At 35.5% G+C, this 20,410-nt stretch overlaps 1 protein-coding gene across 2 annotated transcripts in view; it reads left to right on the top strand.

Annotated features, from left to right (window-relative positions):
* Positions 1–12: 12 nt before the first annotated feature.
* Positions 13–20,410, top strand: part of LOC136028926 (Golgi resident protein GCP60-like) — a gene marked incomplete at its 5' end in the record, with an annotated part of 39,578 nt that continues 19,180 nt past the window's right edge. Inside the window, 6 exon segments of one of the 2 annotated variants that reach the window (XM_065706903.1) lie at positions 13–139; positions 5,080–5,154; positions 9,035–9,177; positions 10,985–11,156; positions 12,484–12,623; positions 13,860–14,993. In XM_065706903.1, coding sequence (XP_065562975.1) covers positions 13–139; positions 5,080–5,154; positions 9,035–9,177; positions 10,985–11,156; positions 12,484–12,623; positions 13,860–13,919 — 717 coding nt within the window. 2 annotated transcript variants of the gene reach the window in all.

The raw sequence follows: 20,410 nt of genomic DNA, 5'->3' as shown, positions 1-20,410 counted from the left end.
TTTTTCTTTTAGCAAAATATTCTAATTAAGCAGCTTCAAGAGCATCATTATCATCAGTATATGAGCCAACTCCTCCGACAGAATACACCAATTAATCAAGCTCCTCTACCCTCACTTGATGCTGAGCAACCCATTGAAGGTTAGTTTAAGAGAATATCAGAAAGCTTATAACGCTCTAAACTTATGGGCCGCCCAGAGACAAATCGTGAATGGTATAGACAGGCCATTAATATGACTAATACTGTCTACGTTTTTGATATTTTATTTATTGTTGAGACAATGCTTGCAGTGCTAGTGACATCAGTTGCTTTGTTTCATTTGGCTTCAGTTGGTTTAGGATTTGAAATACGGTTTAGTGTATAGAATCACTATCAAAAACAACGCGTGTCAAATTTGCATTTAATGTTACGAAAAACTAACAATAGAGAATTGAGTAGAGACAACTTAAGTAAGAAATCAAGCATATGGAACAACAGTATGGATTAAAAGGGGATAATTTAATATATTGCGTGACTGTTGCAGATATAATGTATTGAATTCGCGTTTGATTTGAACAAAAAGACATTAGGATTGGGTTCAGAACAAGGGTTGAAAAGACAAACTCATGGGTTTCCACAATTGGAAACAAAGAGATAAAGAATAGCAAAGGAGAGTAGGAGGAACAAAAATTAGCAAAAAAATAATAACAATTCTACTTACTATCAATAGCTATTACTCTAAACTGTTATAGGATTGCTGAATTGTTGTTGGCCTAGTGAAGGTGGGATTCAACCCCCCTTTTTTTCATCGGTTTTTTCATCGAGAGGGGTTTTCTGGTCATAGTTTAGTGAAATCGGAAAATTCAGGGGTATTTTTATAGGAGTTTTGTTTTTCGACTTGTATTACAACTATTTAGCAGTAGTGTCTAAATTTTAACCAAGTTTCAATGTTACTTTAAAATAGTTTGGGAGATCTTGTCAACACATCTGTTTTAACATATATTTTGGCAGATTATTTTGAGCTAAAGATGAGGGGGGGGGTGTATTATGACCTTTATAGTCTATAGATTCAGCTAAATTCTAGTTTTTAACCCCTATGAATCATAGTTCTATTAGTGAAGAGTGGGGGAGGGGGGTGGTTAACAAACTCGGGATCATCTTGTAGAGAAGAAAATTTAGCAGAATTTGGAGATATCCTAGGCAGTACAAGGAAGAGTAATCTCCTTTTATCGCATTCACAGGTTATGAAAAACATAACAAGAGAAACAAATTTTGTGATTGAAGGAAGCATAACTTCTATTAAAGGAATTTCAGCTCTTGGAGGATCGTTTTACTGAGGTAGATGAAATTAGCACAAGAAATGGAGTAAATTGAGCAGCAAAAAATGTATCACAGCTTTAAATTCAAGTTTAAATTTTGTTTAAACTGGCCACTTTGACTCCTAAATTTTATAACAAACATTTCAGAATATCTGATCTAAATTATGTGAGATTTTTTGTTAAAAATTAATTAGACTGTGGGTGGCTAAAGTTTTGTTTATGTCTTGAAGCGGTGCTTTTCAATTGTTTCTTGGCTGCTTCATACAAACTAATACTACTACTAACAACTTACTGTAGCACCAAGCCGCCTGAGGTCAACACTACTACGCACACTCATCCTCCATCCCTTCTTCGTGCAAACCGTGCTTCGGTTACTTTTTTCCGTCGATATAAAGGGAAATAATCTGCTAAAGAAAAATATATAAGAGGAAAAAAAATAAATAGGCACAATAAGGATTAAAGTTTGCCTAAGAAAATTTGAGACATTAGCAAACTTTTTCACTGTCCAAATGTCTTGAGCATTATATGCCTGGCTGTTACATCAATTCATCTTTTGTGCCAGAAATCTCGCTTTGTTTTTCCTTTTTATCGTCATGGCCCCCTCTGAAGGCAGTTTTGTCCATTTTGTGTCCTTTCCGATTGTAGTATTATAATACAAGTAATATCTCTTGAAGCATTTATTCCAAGCTTTAAGCTTTCACATGTATTAACGTAAAGATTTAATTTTGTTTTATTTATGGTTTTTTTATTCTTTTATTAGCTTAGCTAAATCAACGATTTTCGTTGATTTATCTATATATATAAAAATAAGTTGTCTGTCTGTGTGTCTGTCTGTGGATCAGGTGACGTCATGTTTCTGTGTCAGCTGACGTCATGAAGTTAGTTGTCGTCATTTTTGCTATGACGGTGACGTCATTAAAGATATTTAAGACATATATGTTCACGTAGAAATCTATTAATGTTTAAGTTTAAAATGACTGATGAACTTACAATGGCAAAAGCCGATGAAGATGCTCAAAGAGTCTATGCCAAAAAACTTGCTGCTGATAGAGAAAGTCAGAAAAGAAAGCGTGCCGAGGAATCAAAAGAACAGCAAGGAAACAGGCTTGAGGCTAAAGAACGCAAAACCGCGCAGTTAGATGAAGATCCACCTGGACAGCGAGAGTCAAAACATATCAAAACTGAAAATGATAGCGATGATGATTGGGTTTGGGATTTTGACTCGGATAAGGTCATCAATGCCTACCAGATTTTAGTTAAAAAAACAAAGGTTCGGCGATATGTATTTCATAGTGAAGCTGAAAAATAAAGAAGAAAAAGAAAACTGAAAAAAGAAAAAATGTAAAAACTAAAAAATACTAAAAAGAAAAAACACTCAAAGAGAAATTACAGACCGGGACACAAATGACGACCGGGACAGAGGGAATATAAATAACGACCGGGACACTCAAAGAGAAATTACAGACTGGGATACCGGGACACAAATGACGGCCGGGACACAGGGAATATAAATGACGACCAGGACACAGGTATTTAAGAATATCGTTCAAAGACAAATTTTTAATTGTAAGAAGACCGTTGAAAGAGAAATTTCTAATTGTAAAATGACTGAAGAACCTACAATGGCAACGGTACCACCATCGAAGTAGATAACCAGTGGGTTGTTCCATATTCCCCATTAGTGCGAAACGTCAACCCCAAGTCAAATTCGTGCATTGTTTGGCATCATTTTAACAACTTGCTCTCCATCAGCTCCTACAGAGTTATGGGAAAAATATAAGTCAAAAATGTCCGAAGATATACTCCATCGAAAACAGTTAGAGACGTCAGATATGACTTTTGATTTTACATCAGAAATTTATAACTACACTTTAGTTATTATAGAAGATTTGTGCGTACGTATGGCAAACAAACCTCTTCAGGATTTGGGAATGCCTTCACCTAACCGTATCGCTGCTGTTTCGACATGTGTAGAATTGGATCGTGAAAAAAGTTACAGTGCGAATGATCTATTGTCGTTTGTACAAAATAACATTTCCAAGTTAACGTCGGAACAAAAAGACATTTATGATACGATAGGCTCAATTTCAGGACGTATACAACTACCTGCTGATTTCTGTAATTTAGTGACGTCCAAAAATTAATTGATTGAAAAAGTATTTCCGAATATTCTAAAAAATTATAAAAATAATAAATGGCTAAGTGAAAGAGCGATTCTCGCACCCAAAAATATAGACGTCCACGAAATCAACAATATTGTTTTGACCAGGATTCGAGACCAGGCAGTCCTTTACAAGTCAGTCGACACAGTTTTGGAAGCAAATGAAGCGGTTAATTATCCATCTGAATTTTTAAATTCCATAGATCTTTCAGGGTTTCCACCACACGTGCTACAACTAAAAATAGGCGTACCAATAATACTTTTAAGAAATATCAACCCACCAAAGCTTTGCAATGGCACGCGACTTGCCGTAAAAAAAACAATGGAAAACCTAATAGAGGCCACAATCTTGACAGGGCCTTTTGAGGGTCGGGCTGTTCTTATTCCTCGCATTCCCATGATTCCAACGGATCTGCCTTTTCAATTTAAAAGATTGCAATTCCCAATTCGATTAGCATTTGCAATCACCATTAACAAAGCTCAAGGTCAATCATTAGAAAAATGTGGTATAGATCTTAATACTGATTGTTTTTCCCATGGACAATTGTGCGTTGCATGTTCGAGGGTCGGTAAACCTGACAATCTATTTATATGCAGCGACAATTGGACAGCGAAAAATGTTGTATATTCGCAAGTTTTACGCAGTTAATTTGTATTGTATCGACCTATCTATCTATCTATATAAAAACGAGTTGTGTGTATGCATGTTTGTTTGTTTGTAAAAAGAGCGTTTGCATATGACGTCATTATTAGTGCATACGGCTTTGTATATGCACAGACAATGGGAAAGCCAAGAATGTTGTATATTCGCAATTTTTACGTAGTTTAACTCCTGCAGACGAAATGAATGCTTGCCTGAAAAATTCTAATTTATGGGCACACGTAAAAATATTAAAATTAACTACAAATATGCGTGTCCGATTGCAAAACGATGACTCTGGTCAAACATTTTCAGATCAATTGCTGGCAATTGGAAACGGAAAGCTTCCAGTAGTGGGAAAGCCAAAAATGTTGTATATTCGCAATTTTTACGTAGTTTGAAACACATATATAAATCTATCTATATTCACAGGTGGGACACAGGGACACAGCTACAATGGCGCGTAACTAATATGGCGCGTAACGACTTACGCGCGCAGGGGTGCTTGGGGGGGCGCGAAGCGCCCCACCAACTAGGTGTTGGGGTGGCGCGAAGCGCCACCCCAACAGCTAGTTATATATATATATATATATATATATATATATATATATATATATATATATATATATATATATATATATATATATATATATTATATATATATATATATATATATATATATATATGTATATATATAAATATATATATATATATATATTTATTAAGTTCATCAACCGAATTAAGTTTTTAGTAATCCAATTTGAAAAAAGCTAGTTCAACCTGACACCACAGTCTTTTGATAAATAAATGTAAGTAATTCTTTATATCTAAAAATTGATTTGAGATTGGAATAAAATAAAGTTTCAGTAAAATTAACTAACGTTAATTATAGCTAAAAATTAACTAACGTTAATTATAGCTAAAAATTAAATTCAAATCAAACTAGATTGAAATAAGTATCTTCTTCCTTCTTTTTTTTAGGGAGCCTTAATGGAGACACCCCTTCTGTAGATGGAGAAAGAGAAGGACAAGAAGAGAATCTCAGTGAAACGTCGCGTGAGTAATACATCATTTCATTTGAAATAGCTTTTAATTCAGCTGAATTTACTTTACTATAGTTGTTTCTTGCCTACCTCGTATGGTAAATGTCTGTTACGGTAAACGTCCACATTTACCAGATTTTAGCATGGATAAGCATCACTGCATGGATAAGAGAGTTGAATGCACGTCTGACATCATATCCCCCCAAAACAAGGCTTTCTCCATATGACTCCACATGCGGTTAAAGCGTTGGCACACCCGGTACCTAGCTTAAATCCAATTTGGTGTGAAGGGGTATGGCAAACTTTTTCAAGTTCCCTAATAAATAGTAGCTCAAAGAGCTTGCAAAGGGATTTAACACATTACTTAAACCCAAACTAAAGCTAAAGCTGTGTGAGATGTTGTTTTTTTTCCTTTTCCATGACAACTAACAACTGAAACATAGGGTCAGAGTTTGTGTCTGTTGAACTTACTTTTAAAGGAATCAACAGGCAGGTTACAGGGATAATATCCCCCAGGAGACTATTCCAAACGTGGGAGCAGCGTCTTAAAAACACGTTATTCAAGTATTGACTCAGAGCTGCCCCCTCTTGCAGATAACCGTTCTGTGTTGTGGGTCAGTACAGATAAGCTAGGAGTTGTACTCAAAATTTTATTTACAGTGTTTTGGCAACGCGAAGTGTCGTAGCAACTTCGGCTGACTTTGCCAATGAAAGGGCTGCGGCATCAAAATTTCGATTTTATTTCTTCACCATCGATTAAATGGCATAGTGTCAACAATTACAAAATCACATATAATAACCAGGATTATCACTAATGGGGGAGGGGCGCTCTCTCCCCAAATGTTTTCAGCCAGTCGGTAAAATGAATCGTCGCCCAAATCAACTGGTGAAAAGGACCAGTCAGTCGGTAAAATCTATTTCCCTACCGCCCCAAACATTTCTGCTTGTGATGTCTCTGATAATAATATTAATATTGCTCTAACGGCTCTAGGGGAAAGGCAATATAAAATAAAAGTTACATTTTAATTAATTCACACTACATGGACGGTCGATACATAAATTACAAAAAAATCTATTCTGTGCTCTGTTGCTACCAAGGTAAACCAAGAAGTGTTTTTTTTTTATTATTACTATTTGATATGCTTATTAAAGACGGTGTTAAAACACGGAGTTTATGCTTAAAACAAACTTAATTCTCTGTTCCCTGACACCTAATCGATTTTGATACTTCTGAAGTGCATCGTATATATTTGCAAATACAAGGGGAATTCATGCGCTTATGCGTGGGTTTTGAAATTTGAACGCATGGCACTCATCGCAGAGCAAAAATAAAAAAAAGAAGGAAAAACAAAAGAATAAAAATAATGTTTATTATTTATGTTTTTGTACTTAAGTTAGTAATTTCACTGTATAGTGCTGCATGTCATTGGTTGTTTTTTTTATAGAAAGCCAATTTGACATTCAGTCCTTCATTCTGTTCAACTTTATCCTGTTCGGCTTTAACTTCATTCTGTGGAAATTTCATCCTGTTCAACTGCAACTCCATTCTTTCTGACTTCATTCTGTTCAACTTCAGCCTTTTAAACTTCATTCTGTTCAACTTCAACTTCATTCTGTTTGCAAAGGGCAGGTAGCTAGTGGGGTTTTATGGGACTATAGTTTCTCTATTCAGGACTGAATTCATACGGAAGATCAATATTATTTTAGTATCAATCTTTTGGTTCCAAGAATGTGGCACTGGACTCTATTGTCCAAACTGGTGGTGCTGATTTTATGGCCGTTCAGCCAAGAATGAAATGGGGTGTCGGACACCAACTATGCCGCGCTTTTGAACACTCTTCCTTCCCTACCTTCCACCGATTTCTCCGGGTACCCTTTGGTGGAGTCGACTCTGCCTGAGCTTAACGAGTCACGCCACAATTCCAAGGAATGCCTTTAAATTTCATAAACAAACGTTTTGAATATTTCATATTATTTTAGAAGACGTGACAAATTTTGAAGAAACCGGTGAAAGGAAAGATGTTTGGAAATGACTAGTTGCTTTCTATATTGCTCAAACATTGTCTGAGTTTCCAGACACACCGTAGGGAGCTCCAAATTTCCATGTTTCCCGAGTGTATGATTGGAATGTCAATATAGATTATCGGAATATGTTTCGTAAAAACGTGAGTGTGAGCGATGCATCTAATTTCACATTCCATGTGAATCTTGCCAAAGTTGGAAGTTGGAAGAGGCTTAATCTCGGCCTACTGTCCACAGCCTGCTAACGAGAAAAATGGACTATTGGCTATATACAAAGACTTAATCTTTCAATGGTCAAAATAATCGTAATTATTTTCAATTTAACATCTTTTTTCTGGATGACCAGAAGCATCAATGTTCTGATACATATAATTATTATATTTAAATTGTTGCTTTGACTAATGATTGTTTTGTTCAAATGTCAAACGGATTAACGCCATAAAAGGAGCAACGGGGAAAAGTAATAAAGAATACGTTATGTTGGATTTGATTGCAATTTCCTCGTATTTCCTAACATACATGAGTATGAAGAATGGGTGCAAGCCCATTTGTCATCATTGTTTGCCATTTTCAGGTATTATTCCTTCTCATTTTCCGACTTATATAGCCAAATTTTCGTACTGCTAGAAAGATCATTTCCCAAAAAAACGTGAATAAAGATTTTGAATTCTTTTTTTGATCGCTCCATAGTCCGGCTAATAAAGTTGTATCACTTGAATTCTTTGTTCAGCCATTTTTAGTGAAAACAAATAAACGGGGTAGGATAATTTCACTCGTACTATAATTTTGCTGTCAGGAAAAGTGTTGAGATGTCGATTAGGAATAGACAGAATTGTTTGTAGGTAAGCAACAAAGGGTCATTCAGAGTGCCGAAATCGATCGTTCGAAAGAGTGGAAAAAAATCGTACAATGTCCTGACGACGATAGGCTGGCTAAACAAGGTTGGAGCTGTTCTTGTGGTGTTAGATGGTTTTGGGTCTCCGCTCCGTCATAAGTTCCTTTTTCCGTCTCTATCCCCGACAGGGACATCCTGCTTGCTTGGCACCAGGGTGGACTTTTCAGCTCTGCAGGGTAACCTTAAGGATTGGCACCCCTCGAGAAAATTATTGCCTAGTAAACTACACAGCATTTGCACTGGATTCTAATTTGGCTTTTTATGGAATGGGAATTTGGCTCTTAGTTCACATTTTGTCAATATGTTTAAGAACGCAGAAAGTTAAGAGCTAGTCAAGGGTTTAGGTGCAAAATCGTTATTCGATTTTGACATTGAGGAATTCCGTTAGTGAATCATACCTTCTGAACCTTTTTTTTTATGTCACACTTCTTAAGTTGTATAGGTGTTAGTATTTTTGGATCAATTGTATATTTTATGGACAATCTTTGCCATTTTCTTTCATTGAATTAAACTATATTAGATTCTATAAACTTTCGCAAAACATAGTCAAAGAAACTCAAGATACAATTGCTGATTACTTTGTTTCGTAAGGAATAGGTCTCCTTCCAGTATCATATCATCTAGTAGCTAACACCTTAACATCATTTCTTGGCTAATTTAGCTTTAAGTCTTTCTAAGCTTAGTAATTTACCATTATTTTTAAGCTAATTTAGAAAGCAACTCAACTAGCACTCATAAATAGGAATTTTGATGGTCATTTTGTAATAGAGACTAGTGAATGCGCAAAAATTATTTGATTTCAGCCGTGTTAATGAACTGAAACTATGAAAATGTGAAACTGTCAAAGTGTCGAATTTGATCGATGAAAACTATGAAATTGTCAAAAAGTCGAACTAGATCGACAAAATCGAAAAGGTCAAACTTCATCCATCTTGATACTGAACCCACGAACTTTAAAGGAATCTTTTATTTTTAGCTTTACCAGTTGATGGAATACCAGTGAAAGAAATCCTTCCTGCCTCGATGTGGACTCGAAAAGATATAAAAGAATTCAAAGATTCTATCCGACGTGAAGAAAAAGAAATGATCATCAAAGTAGGCCATGGCGAAATAGTTACCGTAAGTAATTTAAATTCAGACCTTTTTGGGTCCCCGCTTATTTGGTGAGACCCCAGATTTTGATATTTGACAGGCATGTGTTTGAGTCGTACAAGCTAGGCCAATCTAATATCTTTATTTTCCTGTGTTATCCTAACGTAGGCTATTCATCAAAAAGGTGTCCAAATTGATTATGCAAAGATCGTTGCAAACCGTAAAAATATAATTGATATGCACTGACCTAACTTTACTTTTTATGACCAGCCTATCCTTTGTGCGTCGACCTTCTCCTCTATTTATAATGACGGTGATCTAAACAGATTTCTGATGAATTATTTTAAATTTTCTAGATTTCTTCTTTAACCTTCACCTCTGGTAAGACCCAGCTTCTTGTAAAAAATTTTGCTGGTTCCGATATAGCTTCAAACTTAGATATAACACATTAGAGCAAAGAGAAATGGGCAGGGTCAACCTTCTGTCACCTACTTCTGTTCATTTTGCTCATTGTGTTCGCCAGCATGGCTGTTCGACCCTCCGTATGATATGATCATAGCGCTATTCCAAGCCAAGTTCACTTCTTTTTATCTCAATGCTTTCTCAACGACTATACACAATAAAATTTTAATTTTTCAATTTTTTAAACCGATTCGCAAATGAAAATATAACTATTAACTGTGTATAATTGCCACCCTCTAAAATTCCTTTAGGGAGCCTAAAAGAATTTGCGGTTATACGGAATTACATACAAAAATTAATATTTGAGGGATTACTGTGCTGGATAAGAAGCCACGATGTGTTGCTTGCTTTCATGTTCAATCCCATAAAATTTGGAAATCTCTAAAAATGTTTAAAGAATTGTACAAATTCTGATCTGATATTGTAATTTTTAAGTAGAAAAGCTTAAAATGATGGAAGATCAGACATTAGATGATAATTAATTTGAATCGATTAGGCGTTCCGTCGAAAATTTGTTAACTCTCGCGGAACCGAATGGTACTGGTATTAAAACATTGTAAACCCTTTACAGTTGATGTTTATCACCACTTTCATTATTAAAAGTAAAGTTCATATTGTTCAAAAATACAGATCAAGAAAAATTTACACTTTATAATTTTAGATTATTGTTATTTATAAAATTGAAAATTTATTGAATTAATGTAATCAGTTCAATTACGACATCTAAGTCTAGTTTGTTTGATTTAAAATTTTTAAATTCTGACTAATTAATTCGTGGAATTAATTTCATGAATCTAGCTATTAAAATTAATTTATTAAAAACCGTTCTACCCCAGTGGTTGAAACGTTAGACTTGAAATCCTTTGTATCTTAGGGTAGGAGTTTGATTCCTGGTGTCGCTAATAATTTGGTTAATAACGGGGGTCAGTGGTGTGACTTTTTAACCTCAGCTAGAATCGACCCCGCTCCAAATGTGTACCTGGAGAAACCTGGGGAAAACACGGCAAGTGTGGATGATTTGCCACTAACCACGCATTGCGCACGCGGCCCAAGGCAGAGAATGAGGAGATCGGTACATGCGCTACGCAGACCATTGTTAAGCATGGAAAAATGCTTTTTTTCATGTTAATCAGTTAATTTATATATTTATTTAAACCAGTTTATCATGTAAAAATTATTCAGAAAGTAATTTTAAATAGAATGGTTTTAAAATGCAAGGTGCTTTAAATGAGATAGAATTAAAGAACAAAGAAATGGTCTGATCTGATGCGTTTAAGGAATTTCTTACTTTTGGCTTAGAGGACGGGGGGAGGGCAAGTACCTATTATGTATCATCGATATTACTATTGATTTTTATTTCCGATTTTGTTAGGTCCGAGTACCGACTCAAGAAGAGGGATCCTGCCTTTACTGGGAGTTTGCCACAGACTCGTATGATATTGGTTTTGGAGTTCTGTTTGAGTGGACTCCTCCAACTGAAGACTCAAACGTTTCCGTCCATATATCTGATATTGAAGATGAAGAAAGTGACCCCGATGAAGCAGGTTATATATCTAATTATTTAAAAAAAAAGTAATATTAGAATAGCAATTATATGAATGCATTTCTATCCCCCCCCCCAAAAAAAAACAACCGTCTCATAGCCTCTGAATAGCAATCGTAGCCACCGAATTTTTTTTGGTGCAGTCAACAGTAAAAAATCGTGGAAAGGGAAATCAATAATGAAAAAAACATATTTTATTTGACAACTTTAATACGAAAGGCCTAAAGATCCAAGGAGTTTTTGGATCTCGGGGAAGGTGATCCCTTACTCCGTCCCCCTCGCGTTATACAAAAGATTAACAGGAATTTCTTTTTGGGGGATGGGTATTGCTACCACAGTAACAACGAAATTAGTCGGTATAAACTCAATGATACTCCTTAAATGTTCGTCCGAAAGCCTGAAAATACATAGCCAGGGACTAGAAAGACATGTTTCCTTTGAGCTTCCATATTTTTTCCAGACTAATTGTCTACAGATTGTTTTGGGTATCCAACTGACTGACCGTATCTCTAACGGTATGCTTTACGAAGATATGGTTCAATCTGCCTTTCTAGGCCTATAATAATAATAAAAAAAAAAGGTTGATATGGCTAGGACACGTTCCGCGGATGAAAAATAACAGATTGCCAAAGATTGTCCTTGTCAGTCATCTGAATAGGGCGAAACAAAAAGCAGGTCCTCTCCGAATGGGGTGAGAGGATGTTGCAAGGAAAGATTTAAGAGGTATTGGAACTTCTTAGGAGGGTGGAAAGAGGAAGTCTTTGAATATATTTGGATGGAGGAGTAGCGTGCGTAGCTGTATTGGCCTCAAGAAATTTGATCCTGTAGTGAGTTATTAATAGTAGAAAAGACCTTGTGGTCCTTATGTTTAAAGTATGTGTATTTAGTGTAAAAACAAGACAACGATTATGTTAGGATTTTAGGAATCTAAACCAAGCCAAACCTTATTTAATCGTACTAAAAGTCTCTGATAAGTGATGACCCAGTTGTCCCTGTTTGATTTTTTCATTTTGCTGGTGAGTATCTGGATATATGAATTCCTCCCTCTTCGGTAACCCCAACCAAGTTTTGAGTATTCCACTTTGTCTCCGTGAGCTGAAAACTTTAAAGATTATCTATTATAAAACATTTAAAATTACCTTAAAAATTAAAAGTTTATATTTTTATATTAGACTTTCCTCCATCCCTCTTTTCATCTCGAATGAAAGACGTCCCCAAAAAAAATTCTGGGGTGCAGAGTTTAAATATGATAGTAGCCTACTATTTTTAAAAGTTGACAAGCTCTCTTTATGCACCTCAATACAAATGTTTTTTCTTGTTTTTTTTAGTGGACACCCAAGATATTGAATCAGGTGGCAAGGTGCGACTAACCAAGGACCAAGCCCCAATGTCAGTTATTGTGCCAATTTACCGGCGAGATTGCCATGAAGAAGTCTACGCTGGAAGCCACGCCTATCCTTCTCAGGGGGTATATCTCTTAAAATTTGACAATTCGTATAGCCTCTGGAGGTCTAAAACCCTTTATTACAGAGTCTATTATACCAAATAGGGCTTTCTTTATTGTCTATTTAAGCAATTGTTTAATTCTTCTGTTTTTAAAGAGTATTGTAATTCTTTCTTCCTTTGTGTTATTTGGTCCAACTGCCCTTTAATAGGAATGTATTTGACAGTCTCCCTCGAATCTTGTTAAGAAGGAATAGGGGTGGATTTAAGCAAAATTATTCCGCTAAATTTTAGCTAATAGATTTGGTTGTAACATTATTTTAAAAAACAAAAAAAAGGAGATGGAGTTTGCCACTTTGTACCAAGTTCCTTTTAGCTAAACTGCCATTCTAAATAAGGAAAACTCAAATTCATGGGTGTTGGTTGCTCTGATCCTTAAGAGGTGGTTGAGAAGGGTGATTTGGCGTCTGGTAGTGAACTTTTGTGTCATATTTTTCATGAGACGAGCTAAGAACTGGTCTTTTATAGTGTTTGGGGGAGGGGGGGATAGAAAAGTATTAGCAAGCTTAAATATTTCTTGTGGTCATTTTATTTGAAATTTCTGAGCAATGTGCTCATGTAATTTAAATGGGACACAAAAAGCACAAACAATTGCGAGAAAGGTTTCTTACTTCATCACGGAAAATCTCTCAGAAATAGGAGAAATGGAAAACGGCTTGTCTAACTACAAATATGAAATTGACTTTGTTTTGAAAGGCATTAGGTGGCAACTTTTCAGAATAACAATCTGTCATAGAATTTTGCTCCAAGCGCTCAAAAGTATTTTCTGGAATAATAAGACTCAAAGGACGGTTGATATATTCAGAGTAACTGATCTTAATTTTGTGGGTTTTGAAGTTTTACTCTTTTGCCTTAGAAATGTTGTTGGCCATTTGCTCTTATTCTTATATACAAAAACAAGATCTAACTTGGATGAGTCGAAATTCAATAAGTTTAAACTTTTATTAATTGAGATTTACGAAAAAGACACATCGAAATGAAGCCATTGACGAAGCCAGAGGCATTGATGGTCTGAAACACATTGTAAATTGTCACACTATAAGGATGGAATGTCTGAAATCGAAGTGCCATCTACAATGGTGCATTCGTAGATAGCTCTGAACATAGGCGTCTTTTGAATTGTAAAAATGACTTTTAATACCGTTGAAAGTGCACACGACGTCAACAGTTGTCGATTTTTGTTAGCAGGTCCTTTTTACAGGCCTGTTGCTCAATCGCCCGACAGCTGGGATCAGTGGGTAAACTGTCTTCATGCATGTAAAACCATGGCAGGAAAGCGATTAAATAAACTTTACCACTACTTCAGCAAAGGTTCGAAAGTAAGATTTTTCTAAGCCAATTTTTTATGGATAGAGAGACTATATTTCTCTTATATATTTCTATATGCTATATATTCGCTTTACCAGAATTATGTATTTAATTGTACATCATTTAGACAGGTGACTTTTTTCTAATATTTTGCTGACCGAAAAGACAAAATTTTAAACTCTTATACGAAATAGAAGCGAAATGACCGGCCAATGAAGATAATTATTTCACTTCACTCTATGATATCTGGCCTCCAAAGCAAAATTCAAATCCTATTGGAACCTTTCTTAAGCGTCACCATGGTCGGTTTTGGGGGGTGGGGGACAGAGGGGGTGATTTCCACGGTCGCAGAAATTCTAGTGGCGCAAAATTTAGAGTAAATAATCCAACGGTTATAATTATTTTGTAATTTTAGAAATTTTATTTTTATTAAAATAAAGTAGAGTGATTGGCAGTAATCATGGTGGTATCCAGACTGGAGGGGGTCCCCCCCCCGAAGTTTTCTTTGATTCGCAAAAACGTATCAAAATGTATATGAACAGATTTTGATGCGATTTTAAGCTTTTTTACCCTCCCTCCGAGCATAACCCTGGATATGGCCCCGACAGTAACTATAAGCAAATTTATCTTCATCACCATTCCTCGAAAATAAAAGTAAGTAGACCGCATTTGATTAGTTTTAATGTTCTTTAGGATATTTTGTATTCATATTTCTTTTAAAAAATTAAAGATTTGGAAAACAGGGGGAGGGGTTGCTAATCAATATTTTGCCCAGGGTGCAAAAGTAGCCAAAACTGCCACTGAACGTCACATCTGCACCTGTAACGCTATCTCTTAAGCTTACTATAATTTGGAACGCTTTAAAGTTATGTTTTTAAGTTATAAAAAACAGGAATGTACACAAGGGAAGGGGGCTCAAGGTCCGCAACCATGAAATACTCTGAATTTCTGGGCATTTGTTTTCGAATTTTCAAAATGAACTTAATTCTAGTATACTTCCCCCCCCCCCAAAAAAAAAAAAAATAAACTTCCTACGTATGAGCTTGGTAAAACCCAAAAATTTCCTAAACAAATACCCAAAGTAAGTCAGTTTGAGCTTAATCAAGATCATTATCTCTTCAACGTGATCTGCTTTTCTGTATTTTTCTTGCCATGCACGAGAGTCACCATTACGAGTTCGCAAAAGGCCTGATTTTCTATACGGAATGTAATTTAAAACATCATTATATAACAGTTTTTAGAGCACTGGTGAAATAAGTTTTGTATGCCCACTTAAAAAAAAAAAATGATTAAAGTCTAACCAATAATTGTTTGAAAGTATAGCACAGTTGTATGCAAAATGTTTTAAGTATGGCTATTCTACATATTATGAAGTTAGAATTGTTTTCTTAACATGTTTCCGTATCTCCAGGCAGCTATCTAAGCAATTACCAAATATCTATGTTTGTTTATATGGTAAAAACAGAGCAGTCCATGTTATTGACCTACAAATAAAGTAAACATGCTACTTGATGTCATTTTTTATGCTCGTTCTGAATATAATAAATGCTTTTCTTGCAAATTTAATTTCAAGCCCTTTTTCGAGCCTTGATAATGATCATTTCTTTCTATAATTTTTGGGTATAAAAAGGGTTTAAACTTTGATTTCAAAGTTACTTCTTCTCAAAAAAGCGCCTAAAATCCTGAACAGGCTCCTTTTGGCTTCCAACTGTACAAGTTCATAGCTCATCTTCGTAAAAAATACCTGCCTATTCCCTTCTTGTCCTAAGAGAATTTAAAAATTCTTGTTCGATTGGCAACTCTTCGATACTGATAGTATTTTATTACTATCACTACTTGTATTTTATTACTATATATTTTTTTAATCTTTTAAAATCAATGTTTAATGATATTCTGTTAACTTCTGCTTAATTTCTTTTTTCAGTAAATGTTAGATAGGTTAAATTAAATTATATTAATATGATATTCAGTGTTTGTTATGGGCAGGCTTTGTGTTGTTTCGTTTAAAAATAAAATTTTATATGAACTTTCATGGGATATCTCTTGTAGGAATCTTCTGTTCGTTTCTGGTATGGCCTTGTCCAATACCCCACAGTAATTCAACAATTTTTTTTCGAAGTCCTTTCGTGCACATGCTTGGGCTGTTTTTTCGTCTGTGCCGTTTCTTCTTATTAATAGCCAACTTAGAAATCAGGAAAAAAAAATATCGCGCGAGATTATTTTTCTTTTAATAACTTCCCCAGCTACTGGAAAATATTACGTGGATAATTGTGCATATATTGTGGGTTTATCATAGCTTTTTAGAGGCGTAGGCTATTAGTTATTTATGAAACGGGTTTACGAAGCTAAAAACACGTTACTACGGTCCTATTGAATATTTACGAATCAAAATACTTACAAATCAATTTCAACGTAAATACGTTAAGAGCATTTAAGTTTAAAGCATTTGAAACGTAATTAAGAGTCAAAAGTGTATGGAGAGACGTCCCCCCCCCCCTCAAGCCGATCATTCCCCTAGAACGTATCCGATTGAAAGTTTAAGAGAGCTACTTTGTTCAGCATTGTTGAAAGATCAATTATTGGGGATGTCAACCACCCCAGTCTTCAGGACTGTGCCCTCGAGCGAAATCTGTGGGGCCACCCTCGAGAATAATCCCAGGAAAGCAACATGTTGGCACCACGATGAGCCTGGATGCGGCTTGAATGTGCAATAAGCACAAGTAGTGTAAGCTAGGCAATTCGTTCATTGTTTATGCATAGTATATGCTATTGAGAAAGGTATGCATGTTTGAACTTTACTTTATAAGAAGGCGAAGGGTATTCAAATGAGTCTTTCAGAGAATGTTGAGGGGAGTAAATAAAACACTTCATGTGTATAAAGATTGTCAAAAGGGTAAAATACAGGATTAACAGAGTATATTAGTTTGGAAAATTGAGGAAATGACAAGGGAGAGGATCAAAAGGGTAAAATTTGCATGCTGTCAATACTACTACAACTACCACTACTACTACCACACCACTCCATTTACAGTATTTAGGTGAAATTTGGACTAAATCAAAAGACGGTATGTGCATCCACATTTTGAAAATAGCATATCTCAAGATTTGATTTGAGTATTAAATTGAAACTTTCGGAGAATGCTTAAAGGGAAGATCGTGTCCCCTAAAGGCAATATGTGAACACTTCTGCTAATACTACTGCTACTCCTACATTTATTATATATATATATATATATATATATATATATATATATATATATATATATATATATATATATATATATATATATATATATATATATACTACTTCTATTGTAACTGCTTTTAGGGCTAACAGCAATGAGATGAACATTTCAAGAAGTATATAAACATATAGGTTATCAAAATGACATATCAGCAATGGCTAATTGTATTAAGTTGAAACCTCCAGGACTTGATGAGAGGGATCATAAGGCAATAGTTTAATACTACTGCTGCCAGTAGTACTACCGTTCTGCAGTACTATCAAACAGTTCGTGGTAACGAACTGTAGTAAGGAGCGACCCGGCTCAATAGTAACCAAAACTCTAAAAAAATTGAATTTTGATATCAATAGCTACATCAAAAGAATTGCATTTTAATGCTGATTTTAAATATATAAGTTTCATCAAGTTTAGTCTTACCCATCAAAAGTTACGAGCCTGAGAAAATTTACCTTATTTAAGAAAATAGAGGGAAACACCCCCTAAAAGTCATAGAATCTTAACGAAAATCACACCATCAGATTCAGCGTATCAGAGAACCCTACTGTAGAAGTTTCAAGCTCCTATCTACAAAAATGTGGAATTTTGTATTTTTTGCCAGAAGACAAATCACGGGTGCGTGTTTATTTGTTTGTTTTTTTTTTCTTTTTCCCAGGGGTCATCGTATCGACCAAGTGGTCCTAGAATGTAGCAAGAGGGCTCATTCTAACGGAAATGAAAAGTTCTAGTGCCCTTTTTAAGTGACCAAAAAATTGGATGGCATCTAGGCCCCCTCCCACGCTCATTTTTTTTCCCAAAGTCAACGGATCAAAATTTTGAGATAGCCATTTTGTTCAGCATAGTCGAAAACCATAATAACTATGTATTTGGGGATGATTTACTCCCCTACAATCCCTGGGGGAGGGGCTGCAAGTTACAAACTTTGACCAGTGTTTACATATAGTAATGGTTAGTGGGAAGTGTACAGACGTTTTCAGGGGGATTTTATTTTGTTTGGGGGGTGGGGCTGATGGGAGGGGGCTATGTTGGAGGATCTTTCCTTGGAGGAATCTGTCATGGGGGAAGAAAAATTCAAGGAAAAGGGCGCATGATTTTCTAGCATTACTATAAGAAAACAATGAAAAATAAACATGAAAACGTTTTTTCAAATGAAAGGTAGGAGTAGCATTGAAACTTAAAACGAACAGAGATTATTACGCATATGAGGGGTTCTAAAAATACTTTAGCATAAAGAGCGAGGTAATTAGGAGGAGATAAATACCTCGCTCTTTATGCTAAAGTATTTTTAGTAATTTCAACTATTTATTCTACGGCCTTTCTGATTCAGGGGTCATTTTTAAAGAATTGGGACAAAACTTAAGATTTAGTGTAAAGAGCGAGGTATTAACGAGGATATAAACCCCCTTGTATATATAATAAAAATATAAGATTATGAAAGTTTGTTACGTAAGTTGCTAATTTATAAGTTACGTATATTTTTTACTAATAAAAACGTTCGTTAAAAATTAAAAGTTCTAGTTGCCTTTTTAAGCAACCGAAAAATTAGAGGGTAACTAGGCCTCCTTCTCCACCCCTTATTTCTCAAAATCGTCTGATCAAAACTAAGAGAAAGCCATTTATCCAAAAAAAGAATTCATATACAAATTTCATTTTAATAATTTATGTGGGGAGAGCCAAAACCAAACATGCATTAATTCAAAAACGTTCAGAAATTAAATAAAAAAAACTAATTTTTTAGCTGAAAGTAAGGAGCGACATTAAAACTTAAAACGAACAGAAATTACTCCGTATATAAAATGGGTTGTCTCCTCCGCAATCCTTTGCCACAATTCTACTTTTTAAAACAATTAAAAGCTTTAGCGTAAAGAGCGAGGGATTGCGGAGGAGACAACCCATTTTATATACGGAGTAATTTCTGTTCGTTTTAAGTTTTAATGTCGCTCCTTACTTTCAGCTAAAAAAATTAGTTTTTTTATTTAATTACTAGTAATGCCAATACTTCTACTGTGACTATTATTACAACTATGCCTAAGGGCAGGAAAGTGAAATTTTTAAGACATTTTCCAATGTCAACAGATCTGGTCGGGATTTGAAATAAGAGCTCTGAGACATGAATTCCTTCTAAATATCAAATTTCATTAAGATCCGGTCATCCGTTCTTAAGTTAAAAATACCTCAATTTTTCTAATTTTTCCAAATTAACAACCCCCAGCTCCTCCAAAGAGAACGGATCCGTTCCAATTATCTCAATCACGTATCTAGAACTTGTGCTTATTCTTCCCATCAAGTTTCATCCCGATCTCTCCACTCTAAACGTTTTCCAAGATTTCTGTTTCCCTCCTCCAACTCCCTATGTCCCCAGATCCAATTCGAGTCGAAAATGGAGCATCTTAGACATAAGATCCTTCTATATATCAAGTTTCATTAAGATCCGATCACCTGTTCGTTAGATAAAAATACCCCAATTTTCACGTTTTCCAAGAATATCGGTTTCCCCCTCCAACCGCCCCAATGTCACAGGATCTGGTCGGAATTTAAAATAAGAGCTTTAAAGCACAGTCATTAAGATCTGGTCACCCGTTCGTAAGTTATAAGTACCTCATTTTTCCGAATCACCCCCCCCCCCCCAAACTCCACCAAAGAGAGCGGATCTGGTCCGGTTATGTCAGTCACGTATCTTAGAGACTTGTTTTTATTCTTCCCATCCAGTTTCATCCTGATCTCTGCGCTTTAAGTATTTTCTAAGATTTCCGGTCCCCCTCCCCCCAAATGACGCTGGATCAGGTTGAGATTTAAAATAAGAGATCTGGGTTACGGGGTCCTTGTAAATATGAAGTTTCATGAAGATCCAATCACTCCTTCATCACTTAAAAATACGTCATTTCTTCTAATTTTTCAGAATTACCCCCACCCCCAAAAAAAAGAGCGGATCCGTTCCAATTATGTCAATCACGTATCTAAGACTTCTTCTTATTTTTCCCACCAAGTTTCATCCCGATCCCCCCACTCTAAGCGTTTTCCATGATTTTAGCCCCCCCCCCAATGTCACCAGATCCAGTCGGGATTTAAAATAAGAGCTTTGAGACCCGATATCCTTCTAAATATCAAATTTCATTGAGATCTGATCACCCCTTCGTAAGTTAAAAATACCTCTTTTTTCTAATTTTTCAGATTTACCCCCCCCCCCCTCCCAACTACTCCA

This window comes from Artemia franciscana, chromosome 7, assembly GCF_032884065.1.
Source record: "Artemia franciscana chromosome 7, ASM3288406v1, whole genome shotgun sequence".
NCBI lineage: Eukaryota > Metazoa > Arthropoda > Branchiopoda > Anostraca > Artemiidae > Artemia > Artemia franciscana.
The sequence above is the reverse complement of the archived record's forward strand: the minus strand, read 5'-3'. Positions and strand labels throughout refer to the sequence as shown.